Source organism: Alternaria metachromatica (genome assembly GCF_023757995.1).
Source record: "Alternaria metachromatica strain BMP 0045 chromosome Unknown scaffold_12, whole genome shotgun sequence".
NCBI lineage: Eukaryota > Fungi > Ascomycota > Dothideomycetes > Pleosporales > Pleosporaceae > Alternaria > Alternaria metachromatica.
The window spans coordinates 783419-796309 of NW_026055503.1; the positions used below are offsets into that span (position 1 = coordinate 783419).

The 12891-nt window shown below is 52.9% G+C and overlaps 6 protein-coding genes across 6 annotated transcripts; 3 read left to right on the top strand and 3 right to left on the bottom strand.

The window, feature by feature from the left end:
• Positions 1–127: 127 nt before the first annotated feature.
• On the bottom strand, positions 128–685 carry J4E83_005979 (uncharacterized protein; the record flags this gene model as incomplete). The annotated part of the gene is made up of 2 exons (XM_049332894.1): positions 128–443; positions 507–685. 2 exons carry the CDS (start codon positions 683–685, stop codon positions 128–130), a joined length of 495 nt encoding a protein of 164 aa, XP_049188136.1.
• Positions 686–3676: 2991 nt separating this feature from the next.
• On the bottom strand, positions 3677–4858 carry J4E83_005980 (uncharacterized protein; the record flags this gene model as incomplete). The annotated part of the gene is made up of 2 exons (XM_049332895.1): positions 3677–4699; positions 4754–4858. 2 exons carry the CDS (start codon positions 4856–4858, stop codon positions 3677–3679), a joined length of 1128 nt encoding a protein of 375 aa, XP_049188137.1.
• Positions 4859–5316: 458 nt separating this feature from the next.
• On the top strand, positions 5317–6174 carry J4E83_005981 (uncharacterized protein; the record flags this gene model as incomplete). The annotated part of the gene is made up of 1 exon (XM_049332896.1): positions 5317–6174. The coding sequence occupies one exon, from the start codon at positions 5317–5319 to the stop codon at positions 6172–6174; it is 858 nt and encodes a 285-aa protein (XP_049188138.1).
• Positions 6175–6573: 399 nt separating this feature from the next.
• On the bottom strand, positions 6574–7134 carry CBP20 (Nuclear cap-binding protein subunit 2; the record flags this gene model as incomplete). Its single annotated transcript, XM_049332897.1, has 2 exons — positions 6574–7017; positions 7072–7134. The coding sequence occupies 2 exons, from the start codon at positions 7132–7134 to the stop codon at positions 6574–6576; spliced, it is 507 nt and encodes a 168-aa protein (XP_049188139.1).
• Positions 7135–7400: 266 nt separating this feature from the next.
• J4E83_005983 (uncharacterized protein) lies at positions 7401–9935 on the top strand (the record flags this gene model as incomplete). Its single annotated transcript, XM_049332898.1, has 1 exon — positions 7401–9935. One exon carries the CDS (start codon positions 7401–7403, stop codon positions 9933–9935), a length of 2535 nt encoding a protein of 844 aa, XP_049188140.1.
• A 1464-nt stretch (positions 9936–11399) lies between these two features.
• J4E83_005984 (uncharacterized protein) lies at positions 11400–12431 on the top strand (the record flags this gene model as incomplete). Its single annotated transcript, XM_049332899.1, has 2 exons — positions 11400–12104; positions 12156–12431. 2 exons carry the CDS (start codon positions 11400–11402, stop codon positions 12429–12431), a joined length of 981 nt encoding a protein of 326 aa, XP_049188141.1.
• Between the last annotated feature and the right edge of the window lie 460 nt (positions 12432–12891).

A 12891-nucleotide genomic window follows, 5' to 3' on the forward strand; every position in this document is an offset into this window, starting at 1 on the left:
GAATTGAGTAGTAATTGATCTCATTGCACATCGATTCTACAGGGTAGTCCTAGCACTCGATTTCTTGTTCCATGTTGTCTTCGTTGTATTTGTCGTCCTCACCGTACCGCTTCATTGTCCATGATCTCTAGCCCAAGATCGCGGCAGCCTTGTAGATCTGGTACATCGCTAGACCGCTTCCGATAGCCCAAAGGCCGCTCCTGATCATGCTCTTCGAGTAAGTCGCGATTTGCACATATGCCAGAGAGTACGCGGCCCTGACTACGAACCAAGCTGTGACAAATGTTGTCAAGCCCGTCGCATCGCCTGAGATGACCTCTCGTCCTATCCCTGTTGCGGTGGTGCGTTCGGCAATGATGCTAGCGATAACGGCGGCGGCGAAGAGGGGCATTTGTTCCATATTGTTCGACTGGGCGTTCTCGGCGCGTTGGTACTTTTTGAAGCTGTAGGCATGTTAGTATCGTGCTAGCAAGGGACTTTTGGTGGGGAGAGTGGGGAAGCCTTACACAGCATCGGGAACCTTGCCCTTCACGGCTTCCGGTGACAACGCCGCCTTGGGGTTCGTGTTGTTGATCTTGTAGCCGTTGGCTGTGAGAAGGCTAGCTGCGTATATGTGCGGGACGAGAGAGAAGACATAGTAGGCTGGAATGGCGAGGAGCGGGTAGTTGAGCGAGTTGGAAGACATTGTGGCGGTCTCTGGATCGATTTGAGGGTGCGTCTTTCGAGGATATCGTTCAATTGACTAAGTTGGAGTAAGGCGGAAACTGCGGGCGTGATATCGAGTTGGTGAGGGGTGTAATATACATCGGGACATAGCTGCGGGTTGACTTCGGGTGCGTTGACGTAGCTATCAAACCTTATGGGCTCAGGGTCCAGCAATCATGACGCGTATCTTCTTCGGCATCTTCACCCAAGGCATCAACATAAGGTGCTTCGATATATTGAGTTTCTCGGCATGTTCGTAGGGTTCGTCGTATTGTGAAAGGGCCAAATAGTGTCCCAGTGAACTTACATCGAGGGGCCAAGGTCGACGCGCCTGCCGTTCGAGGCCATCTCGGAATAGAACCTGGGCTTACTCAGCCACGCTACGAAACACGCCAGACTCGCCGTGCTGCCACACCTTTGACCCTCATGACAGCCAACCGCTGATGAAAATACTGATAAATAGCGTGTAAGCGTCTCTCTTCTGGCGAGTTGTCGCACCGAGGTTGAGGTTCTATCGGACTCTGTTCGTTCGCGAATCGCATACGCCACCTTTCTCCTCTTGACGAATCCGAGCCCTAATGCTTCATCTTCCTCGAGATACATCTCATGCAGCCTCTGAAGTGTTAGTTTTCAGAGACTAGCTCCGCCGCAGTACTCAGAGGTCTAGTTGAAACTCAATCGCGGCTGCCGACGTCGTTACAAGCAGTGCTTCTACTAGGGCCAATCGCCTATGCAGCGCTCAGCCTGCGCCATGCAACCAGGCGCGAGCCAGCCTTGTCAACTTCGATCGTATGCTTCACTTCTAGCCTCTCAAGAACTTCGAGGCTACCTACCTTTTTCCTTGTTGCCTGTTAACGCGTTTCCCCATAGATACTGCGAAGGCCGTCTTTACCTAGCCACCACCGAACGAGCCCAGAGCTCAGCGTGTTGTACGTTAGCTTTCTGAACCTGCTGAGATTGCGATCCAGGTCGTTACTCTAGCTACGAGCCGTGGGGACTTCAAGGCAAGATAGTAGAGCTGTCAGGCCAGCAGCTAACATGTGTTAGCCGCGCCCTACGCTTATCGTTACAACACAGCGACTACCTATCCTCACGTACATGTAATTCCTGCCCACAATGAACGGCGGCAACGGCCCCAAGCGGATGTTGCGCATCGAAGAGGGTCAACACTACTTCCTCGAACCCAACGACGAGCTGCCGTACAAGTTACTTCGCAATCTGGGACAAGGGGGATTCGCCAACGTGGAAGAGGTCGAGGACCGACATACTGGCGCGGTCTTGGCCTGCAAGGTCTTAAAATTTGTCGGCTCTTCAGTTGAGAGACAACGCCTTTTTGACAACGAGGTCAAGGTCATACGCCGGTTAGCCCCGCATCACCACATCACTCGGATCTTTGCGACATACGTAGGGAGGCGTCAAATAGGCATCTTACTGACACCAGTCGCCGATCGCGGCTCGCTGGAAACATTCCTCCAGGATGCTCATGACGGTCTCTTTACGGGGACTGAGTTAAATACCTTGTACAACTCGTTTGGGTGTCTCGCTAGTGGCTTGCAGTTCATGCACGCTCAAAGAGTACGACACAAGGACATTAAGCCATCGAACATCCTAGTACATGGAGAGTCTGTAATTTACACGGACTTTGGCTCGTCCCTGGACTACAGCGCAGCCACGCGCAGCATTACGACAGGCCGCCTTACCTCCATAACCCGCAAATATGCTGCCCCGGAGTTGCACGAACGGTCCCCACGCAGTTCTAAGACAGACGTATTTTCGCTTGGTTGTGTCTATCTTGAGATCCTTAGTGCACTTGTACTGGGTCCACTAGACACAGACATGACTCCATATCGAGAACACATCGAAGGGTTCTTCACACTCATGCGGAGGACAAGTCCTAACTGTGACATCTGGCTCCAGGTTGTCATTGACACAACATGTCAGATGCTCAACGTCGAACCTGAAGGCCGACCGTCGGCTGAAATGATTACGAGCCAGCTATGGACGTGCTGGCCAGACGCTTTTTGTGGGCAGTGCATAAGGAGTCTCAGTTTACAGGCCCAATTCGTACCTCCAGTGTATTCAGTCTGTACTCCAGCGATAGTCGAGGATTACTGGTTCGGTCAGAACTCGCTCATGTCTTATGATCCCCGGTTCCAATCACCAGCAATGCCTATCTTTGAGGCGAATCCCATATTTGATGTCCCGTTTCAGCAGCAGATGGTACCTCAGCCGGAGTCACCGCCAACGTCCGGAGAGGGTTATCATATACACCCATGGGCCGACCCTGCCCAGGCTGCTACATCGGCCTATGCGTCATCACTACGAACCGGTGACGTTCTACCATCCTCAGGACGTCTGATTGGCACGGGGCCGTCTTTTGGCGCGATGGAACCGCTTGAAGATTGGACCTTTCTCCCGACAGCAGTACGAGCCTCTTCGGATTCGATCGTGCGTCGTTCTGGTCGTTCCCCCACGAAGAAAGATTTCCCATGTTCATTATGTGGAGAGATCTATAAATGCAATGCCGAATTCAAGTATAACTACCAGATTCCCGCAACTAGCTGCCTGCTAACATGAGCACAGGAAGCATATGTTAAAGCATGAAAAGCCATTCATATGCGACGTTCCTGGATGTAAAAGGACAGAGGGGTTTACTACATCGAATGATCTTGAACGCCATAAGAAATCTGTGCATAGTATCGAAATAGATGCAGGTGCTTACCGTTGCGCTATAGAAGGTTGTAGGAAGCATGAGAAGATATGGCCGCGAATGGAGACTTTCAGACAACATGTTGAGCGCATGCACAAGGAAGAGGATGTGGTCGATGTGCTGGAACGGTATGATATCCTAACGAATACTATCGAACGACGACTAACAAGCTGAAGATCGAGGTGGCAGCCTCGCCGTCTATCGCCGCTGTAGCTCGAGCCCCAGTAGTACACCCAATTCACTTGGAAGACCGAATGTACATTATGCACTCCTCGCAACACTCATAACATCCTCCTCCAGATGCAATCCCCTAAAATGCGTCAACACATCCGGCAGCTTCTTCCTACTCCCATCAACAGCCGAATCTCTCTTCTCCCTCGCCGCAACCCCAATCATGTAGTCTTCCTCGAACGCCTGAATCTCCACTCTCGTATCATCTAATCTGCCACACTCGCCCTTCTTCAAGCCCCGCACACCCGCAGGTCCCTTCCCATCACTCTTCATCGAAAACCAAACTTCCGCGTCACTGGCTCTCTCACCCCAAGTCCCATGCGTACTACACCGCGCCGGCGTCCCCGGCCTCGGCGCACGAACATGCTTGAACTCCAATTGCGGTATCCACTCTGCGAGCAATGCCTCGCCGTCAAGTTTGATGTACGCTTCTTTGAAGCACCAAAACGTGTAGAACCGCCGTAGTTTCGCGTCGATAAGTAAGTCGGAATCCAGCTCCCTCTTTTCTCCGCTTGGTAGCGTAACGTTGAGATGCTCATTTCGCCTACAACAGCGATCGTGTCGACCCAGAATCTCGTGCGTGACCATTGTGCCATCGAGAAGAGGGAACGGATCGACGTTATACTTGATATCGAAGAGTTCTTCTCCACTGAAGAGCTCAGCGTACATATCCACCCAGCCATCGAAGCCTTCCTCGTCGACAACGCGGTAGTCGTTTCGCTCGTTGACGCAAACTATATCCACGCCGACTTCTGCATCGAGTTCATTGGTTGCGCAGCCTACGAGTGCGACGAGACCGGCTTGGTGACTGATGTTGAATTCCACGGGAGCGGGGCCATGTTGCGGTGGTATTAGCAGGGCGATAGGCTTTCCGTGTTTAGGATCGCGTTTGCGGCCAAAGCGGATGTCTTTCCATGGCATGCCGAGAGTTTTGTGGACGAAAAGGCGTTTGAGGAGGGCGGAGCCTAGGCTCATTCGCGCATCTGCTATGTGGTATTTGCGTTTTATGAGGTCTTGTTCCTCGGGGGTGACGAGGGAGAGCGCTTCTCGCGCCTACACGTGGTTAGTCGGTGTTCTAGGCAGATAGGTGTGTGAGCCACGACATACTGATTCTGAATCTGTAATCTTTTCCCCAGGCCATAGTGATCGCGTATCCAGTAGCCAGCACGTGAGACCGTGTCCCGTTGGCTCTTCATCCTGTTTGTCGATCATAGCGCCTTCATCCACTGCTCCTAGGCTGATACTGGGCCGGATTGCGTTATCGGCTAAAGTAGTGAGACTAGACTACTAGAAGGACTCTGGCCTTATATGAGCCTTGGAAGCCTTAGTGTAGGTACGACCTTTCTTGACGTGATGTGTAGAACGCGTGGGGATCTACATGTCATGATCGTTCACGGCATCAATGGGGGTCCGAAGTGTCGATGATGGAGAGGTAGATCGAAGAGCGGCACCGTGTCGGGGTAAGCGGATCAATAGGGCTGAACCAAACGCATGTGTGAGGTGACATGTGCTCGCGCGGGCGATTACCGCGTTTTAGTGGGGGCTGGGCTTATCGATAAAGATTTCGCCTTTGCCGTCGCTTTCCGTTGCATGACTGTACATTTGCTTGACGCTTCAATTCCTTTTTTTCCTACTGTCACGGAGTTCCTGGGATCTGATTTGTTTTTACTATGACGGTAAAGAACGGTACTCAAGATATTACGGTGGGCGTCCTTGCCCTCCAAGGCGCTTTCAGCGAACACATCCAACTCCTCCGTGCGGCATCCTCGAACATCCCCTCGTCGCAAACCTTCCACTTCATTGAAGTCCGCACACCAGCCCAGCTCGCGCAATGCGACGGCCTTATCATCCCCGGAGGTGAAAGCACAACAATGTCACTCGTAGCCGCACGAAGCGCTCTGCTCGAGCCTCTCCGCGACTTCGTCAAAGTGCAGCGCAAGCCAACGTGGGGTACATGCGCCGGCCTGATTCTACTAGCAGAGAGTGCCAATAGAACCAAGAAGGGAGGCCAGGACCTGATTGGAGGTCTAGATGTGCGAGTGAACAGAAACCATTTCGGGCGACAGACCGAGAGTTTTCAGACAAACCTCCAGCTGCCCTTCCTAGAGTCGACGAGCGAAACGAACAAGACCGATCCATACCGATGCGTCTTCATTCGCGCGCCTGTGGTAGAAGAGTTGTTGCCGAGTAAAAAAGCAGTTGGAATACAAAAAGGGGAGAGCGAGAGGGACGATACAATTGTTGCGCCGAGTAAGACGCCAGTGGATGATTTGGCGAGGAAGGAGTTAGAAAGCGAGGTTGAGGTCATGGCTACGCTGTCGACCAACGCGAAACCTTTGCAGGAGAATCAGGCACATGACCATCCGGGTGCGGAGGATATAATAGCGGTACGGCAGGGCAATGTGTTTGGGTGCAGTTTCCATCCTGAGCTGACGGATGACCCACGGATACATGTCTGGTGGTTGGGAGAGGTTGTAAAGGCCGCGGAAAGGCGACAGCAGTTCGAACTTGCGGACCGGACTAGATGAGTGACATAAATTGTTAGACATTGACGGGCGCATGGCTGGGTGGAATTCTTGTATAGCATAAGAGAGGGTGTTTGGAAGATGGGAATGAGTTTTGCGAAGGTATCTAGTATGGTATCTTTACCCCCTATGAGCATGTGCTTATAACTAGCACTAATGAACAATGCCGAATGATAGACGCCAGACGCCTTCTTTGCAGTGTTTCGACACCCAGTTGAAATTGGGTTGGGCAAGTTCCCTCATGTAACTGAAGTGCCCTTCATCGTCCTCAGTTTCAGCGTAGTCGTGCTTGCCAACGTGGGATGGCGCGGCGGCGCGAGGTTCTCCTGATCAATATGGCCTAGGTTTTTTTTCTCGTGATTAACGTCCTGGTGATCTGAGAGATAGCAGTCCATCGTCATCTTACTGCGCTTCATGGTATTCGTCCACAGCTCTGCCGTATCCGCCCCTACCAGGATCATACTCGGCTCTGTACTCGTCGCGCACCTGACCACCGCTCTTTCCGCGTCCGTACTGCCTTCCCTCGGCGAAGCCCTCGTCCAGATCCGTCCTGATGACACGCTCGTCAAGCTTAGTTCCGCCAATGTACTTCATGCAGTCCAGCGCATCCTGGTGTGTGTAGTATTCGACGAAGCAGAATCCGCATGGTGTCTTCTGGAATCGGTCAAGGCCCATGACTAAGCGCTTGATCTCGCCGCATTTGCTGAACAGCTCGTGGATCTGTTCTTCGGTGGTGTAGAAGGAAAGGTTGCCGACGTAGAGGGTGGTTGCGTCTTTGAGCTTGTCTTCGGGCGAGGGAGAGCGGCCGCGGTCATCGTCACGTCCATTGCGGTCGCGTCTGCGCTTCTAGAAGAGAGTCAGTCTTTGAGTACTAATGCGATGTGTTGTAGCCTCCCATACCTTTGCTGTCGCGTACGAACTCGGCTTGTCGAGGCGGTCAATGGTACTGCGAAGCGCCGGCATGATGCGCGCCCTCAACTTCGATGTCGGCTAGATTTGTAGGAAGCGACCGTGGCCCGGGGGAGTGAGAGAAGATCGAGGGTTGTTTTGGAGTGAGTGTAAGGATCGGAAGTCGAAAGTCGAGCTCGGAGCTCTCGAGACGCGTCGGTCTTGGCGCTGTATCGCGCGGCTGGAACTTTTGTTTGTCCACACTCTTACCTCTACAATCCACGCAGCTATTTCCTACCCACTCTTAACTCTCTCAATACTGTCCGAGGGAGCTCGCCGTCATGCCAAAAGTACTGGGTTATACGCCAGACTGGCTCAGCCGACCGAACCCAGGCTATCATCTGTTTGCGCCGAAGCAGACCAACGGGAATGGAGTCGCAGCAAAGAAGCAGGAACCGGGACCGCGAAAGACGATCGCAACGAGGGGATCCGAGATATTTGTCGCTGTTGGAAACGAAATACGATGGGCAGACTTGGTCAACCTCAAGGAAGAGCAACAGCCCGCATACCGAACACTCAGAGTCTCGATACCACTCCCGATCACGCGTCTCGTCATTTCGCCCGAAGAAGACTACCTCGCCGTCTCCACCTCGCATACGGTACACGTAATACACCTTCCCGACTCGTCGCTGCTCGGAGCTGGAGAGGACGACGGCCCGTTGAAGCCAAAGGCCTTCCAGTTGGGACCGACCGTACACGTTCTCGAAGAGTCGCCCGTCGCAACAACACTATGGCATCCATTGGGCTATCATGGACGCTGCCTAGTCACTATCACAAAGGCGGGCGTAGTTCGGCTGTGGGAGATCAACCGCGCCGACAGGTCTACCTTCAGTGAGCCATCGCTCTCCATCGATCTGCCCAAACTCGCAAACGCTACTAGCGACCAGGACGATTTGAGCGCCTCCAAGTTCGGAGCTTCCAAGGGCTTCTCTCCCGACTCAGTCGAGCTGGAAGTTGCATCCGCATGCTTTGGCGACTTCCCAGACCAAGAAGGTGTCCATGGCTGGGCGCCGATGACACTGTGGATCGCGACGGTACTTGGAGACGTATACGCCCTCTGTCCTCTGCTACCGAGCAAGTGGCAGTTGGTCGAGTCGCCCGGCAGCCACACATTCCTCCAAACCCTTACCTCGTCGATCAACATCAACTACGCCGAGCTCTCAGAAGACGAGACATCGCCCAAAGACGAGTTGAAAACATCAGAGAAGCAGGTCTCATGGCTGTCGGACATCTTATACGAGGAGCCTCTCGCAGAGGAGCGGGCGCAGGGTGACACAGTTCAGGTCTTCGCTCGCCCACACAGTGCGCCTGCGGTGCCGTTACTACAAGGACCTTTCACTATCTCGCCTGAAGTCGATGACTTTGAGCTTAGCGACATGATTGTTTTCTCCCTGAAGACCCTCTCCGAGAGCGAAGAAGAGGAGGCTGCAGAGGGTCTGCCGACCGCTGTCGTGTGCTTGCTCACCGAAACGAGCAAGGTACATGTCTGCTTGGACCTTGAGGGCATCGTTGGGCGATGGCTGCCATCACCAGAAGACGAGATCGACACAACCGAACCAACCGAACACGAGCTGATCATTGCGGAAACAATTACACTGGTGCAGAGCGATGAACCCTCGTTCAACCAGAGCATCACGCCAGATGTGCACACCGACTTCTCATTCTTCGTTTCACACGCTAGTGGGGTCTTCTACGTTTCCATGGAGCCCTGGGTCAGGAAGCTGGAGACCGAGCTATCCCAGCCACAGACCGAGGGCTCACCTTTCCGGATCAAGCGCGTATTGGAATCGGCAAACACCTCCGTGGACCAATACCTACAGCGACGCATCACTGGCGATGTGGACGAGCAAGAAGTCACCGCAGTCGCCGTTATTGAAGACGGAAACGTCGGTTACCTTCTTCTCACCACAATCGACGGTGAACCCCAAGCTGCTCTGCTCGATGCACCTGAAGAAGGACTCCCTACCCAAGAGGAAATTGCCGAATACATGGCAATCACTGGCCCTAACAACGAAGTGCGTCAAGCTTGGCAACCACCCAAAGAACTCTACGAGCCGTTCGATCTTTACAATTCTATCAACATCCCCGCACGGCATAGAGGCGCTCTCAAGGATGAGATTAGGCTATCTCCTGCGAACCTGGGGCTTCTTATGGATGTTCATCGCGTGCTCTCTGCTCAGACTTCCAAACTTCAACTCGCCGTATCCGATCTGTTCAACCGCGCTACGCGTCTCCAGGAAGAGTTCAGGGATCAAATCTACCGGACGTCGGGGATCGCAGCAAACATCGACAGTGTCACCGGCAACGACCAAGTCGGCTCAGACAACGGATCAACATACGGCAGCGCCAATATCGACGAGCGTTTGGAGAAGGTTACCGCGCGACAAGATCAGATCAACGCGCGTTACGAAGCTCTTCGACGAAAGATGGTCAGCATCGGCTCCAGTGAGCTCAGCGAGAAAGAAAGTAATTGGATCGAAGAGTTGCAGACAATGGACAGCGCCATTGACCCTGCAAGCGAAACCTTGACCGACACTGTTGATGGTAGCGAACGCCCGGCATGGCAGCGTCTCAACAGGCTCAAGGAGGTACAGAAGGAGCAAGCGCAACAAATCGAAGCAGCTATGAGGAATGCCAAGCAAGCAGGCGAACACGAGCCAGCGAGAGGTACCGGTGTCAAAGTACCAAGCTACTCGAGGAAAGCAGAGAATGAGCAGGTCCAGGAGCTTATACAGCGGAATAGTATGCTGGTTGAGGCCGCGACGGATAAGTTGCGGAATTTGGGAGTCAATATCTCTGTGGAAAGTGGTATTTAGATGCGCGATGCGACTTGAGGCGGATTGCGAAAAGTTCGTCCCATGTCAAGTTGATGAGTAGGTTGAGTTAGAGGATTGTAGGATGACGGTTTCGCCGTGTGGGCACGAATATCAATGTTGCAATGTTTCTATCAGCTAACACGACCTTCTTCAAGATGTGACGAGTATGGAGCGTGCGTGTAGCAAACAGCGAGCGAGGACGATATGGTCAATTTACGATGACCCAAACCAACGTCAAGTCACATAAGTGCGAGATATATGTGGTAATGGAATTGTTATTGTAAAAGCTCAGGTGCTATCTAGTAAGGAAGGAGAGCCTATGTACCCGTGAGGTAATCGCGTGACATAAGCTCCGCACATACTCATCATAAATCTCCCAGCCAAACTACCACATACCACTGAATTCTACGTCCTACCACGCTGTCTTCGCGCAGCAGCCAACTCCTCGTCAAACAAGTCATCCTCCGACTTCCCCGGCAACTGCCCCTCTATCCACTGCCTCTGCCTCTCCGCACCCACAACGCCAAAAACCAACTCCCTCCCACTTTCTTCTTTCGTTCTCGTGTACAACTCCGTCGTCACCTCCACTAGAAGAGGAACGATGTCTGGTATCACGAAAGGGTCTATGCCGCGTAGGTCCAGCAGAACATTCTCGATGTGATGTCGCCCTGGCATGCAAAAAAATGCATCCCCCCACGCCTGAGCGAGCTCATTCCAGTCTTCTGGCGTGGGCTCATATTCGGGGAAGTCGGAAGGCAAGATTTTGACGCGGAGTCCGGTGATGTATTTGACCGGCAAGGAGACATCTGACATGGAAAGCTTCGCGCCAGGCGGGTTTTGGGGTAGAGTCAGGGTGAGGGTTTGGGTCCTGGGTGGTAAGTTGGAGAGCTGCTCGCCTAGTTCTGCTAAGGTTTGGGGATTGTTGATGCTGAGAGAGACGTGGAGGGGATCTCGGTGCGGATCGAAGGGATGGTTTTCCTCTCGTTGGATTTGCTTCGTGATGAGGGTTATTGTGGTTTCTTGATCTTGCCAGCGATCTGGCGATATATGGAGGTAGTCGAAATCCTCGGGAAGTAGGTCTAGGATCAGATTGAAAGGCATTTCGAGGGATGATTGTCGTGTCGGTGATGTTGTGTTGATGCGTTGGGCGGAGAGGTTGTGTGAACGTTGTTGGAGGGTCCAAGGTTGGATAACTCGTAGAATCAGGTGATGAAACACTGCGAAGCGAATGTATCGATAAGCCAATTTTCAATTCCTTTTCCAAAAATTGCAATCCGATCAGTCCAGTCACTTGTTCCAAGATCTCTTACCCTCAGCATTACATCTCGATGTCCTCCCCCACATCGTCGGCTCGGCTAGCCTAATCAAGATAGCGTCTTCGGCTAACCTCCCAGAGCCTCATTGCATATCCTATACAACACGCTACCCTCACCAAACTTCACATTCCCATACCTAACAACGAAAATGTCTTCCAAACCAGCCGTCATATCCGTCATCGGATCCCTCAATGTCGACCTCGTAACCCGTACAGCTCGCGTCCCCGTTGGCGGCGAAACGCTAACCAGTGAATCCTTCAACATTGGCTGGGGCGGGAAAGGCGCAAACCAAGCCGTCGCATGTGCGCGTCTCTCTCGCACCAAAGCGCAAGCCTCTTCGTCCCAGGAGTCAGATGTCGAGGTTAGGATGGTGGGCGCAGTAGGTGACGACGAGTTCCACGAGGGGTTCCTGAAAGCTCTTCGAGAAGATGGATTGTCGACGGAGAAGGTGCAGATTCTCGAGGGGAAGAAGACGGGTGTTGCGGTCATTATCGTCGAGACGGGGTCCGGGGAGAACAGGATCATGTTTTGTCCTGGGGCGAATGGAGATGTTGAGGTGCAAGATCTTGTGGATGAGGATGCGGGGGTTGCGCTTTTCCAGTTGGAATTGCCGTTGCAGGTTGTGCTGCATAATATGAAAACGGCGAGGGAAAAGGGCGTCGAGACTATTATTAATCCTGCGCCTGCGGTGCCGTTGCCGGATGAAGCCTATCATGGGCTCGGTCATCTTATCGTTAATGAGACGGAAGCGATGATATTGTCGGGGATCGAGAAGCCGACTTCGTGGGATGAGGTTGCTGCCGTGTTTATTGCGAGGGGGGTAAAGAATGTTATTATTACGCTCGGTGGCGAGGTAAGTGATCCCCCGATGTGCAATCTGACTCGTACTTACTTGAGTGTTCAGGGCGTGTTTTATAAGACTGCGAAGCAGCAAGAGACATCCCAGCAAAGTCATGTTGTGCCGGCACGAAAAGTCAAGGTTGTCGACACAACGGCCGCAGGCGACACGTTTGCGGGCGCGTACACGGTTGCCGTTGCGCGTTGGAAATCAATGTCAAGGGGAGCAGACTTTGATCTCGACGCTGCGATTGCGCATGCCAATAGAGCGGCGTCAATGACAGTTCAAAAGGCAGGTGCGCAATCGAGTATACCATGGGCGGATGAAGTACCAGAGTCATAATCAACAAGACAATGAGCGCCAAGCCAGCAACGGATCTTTCGTATAGCGACTTGTCCTTCCAGGCAAACCAGCAAATCAGAGAATCTCTACTGTCCAAACGTCTTACCCTCCCACATCTTTCCCATCTCTCCAACATAAACCCCCTCATTCCCCACAAAATGCCCACAATGCGGCGTCCCCTCAAACACCACCTCTCCCACATTCCATCCCATCTCCCTCGCCATCTCCTTATGCGCAACAACATCCTCCCAATCCGTCATCCGATCAGCTTTACTATACAAATAACACACCCTCCTCTTCTTTCCCCCCTCCACCCCAGACACAAACTTCTCATCCAACAGCGTCCGCCGAACCAGTACCTCAGGGTGCTCGTACCGTCCCAACGCCACACTCGCCCGCAAGATGATTAAGATACCGTGGACGAAGACGTAGCCTGCTGAGCGGATGGAACCTGGTGGGA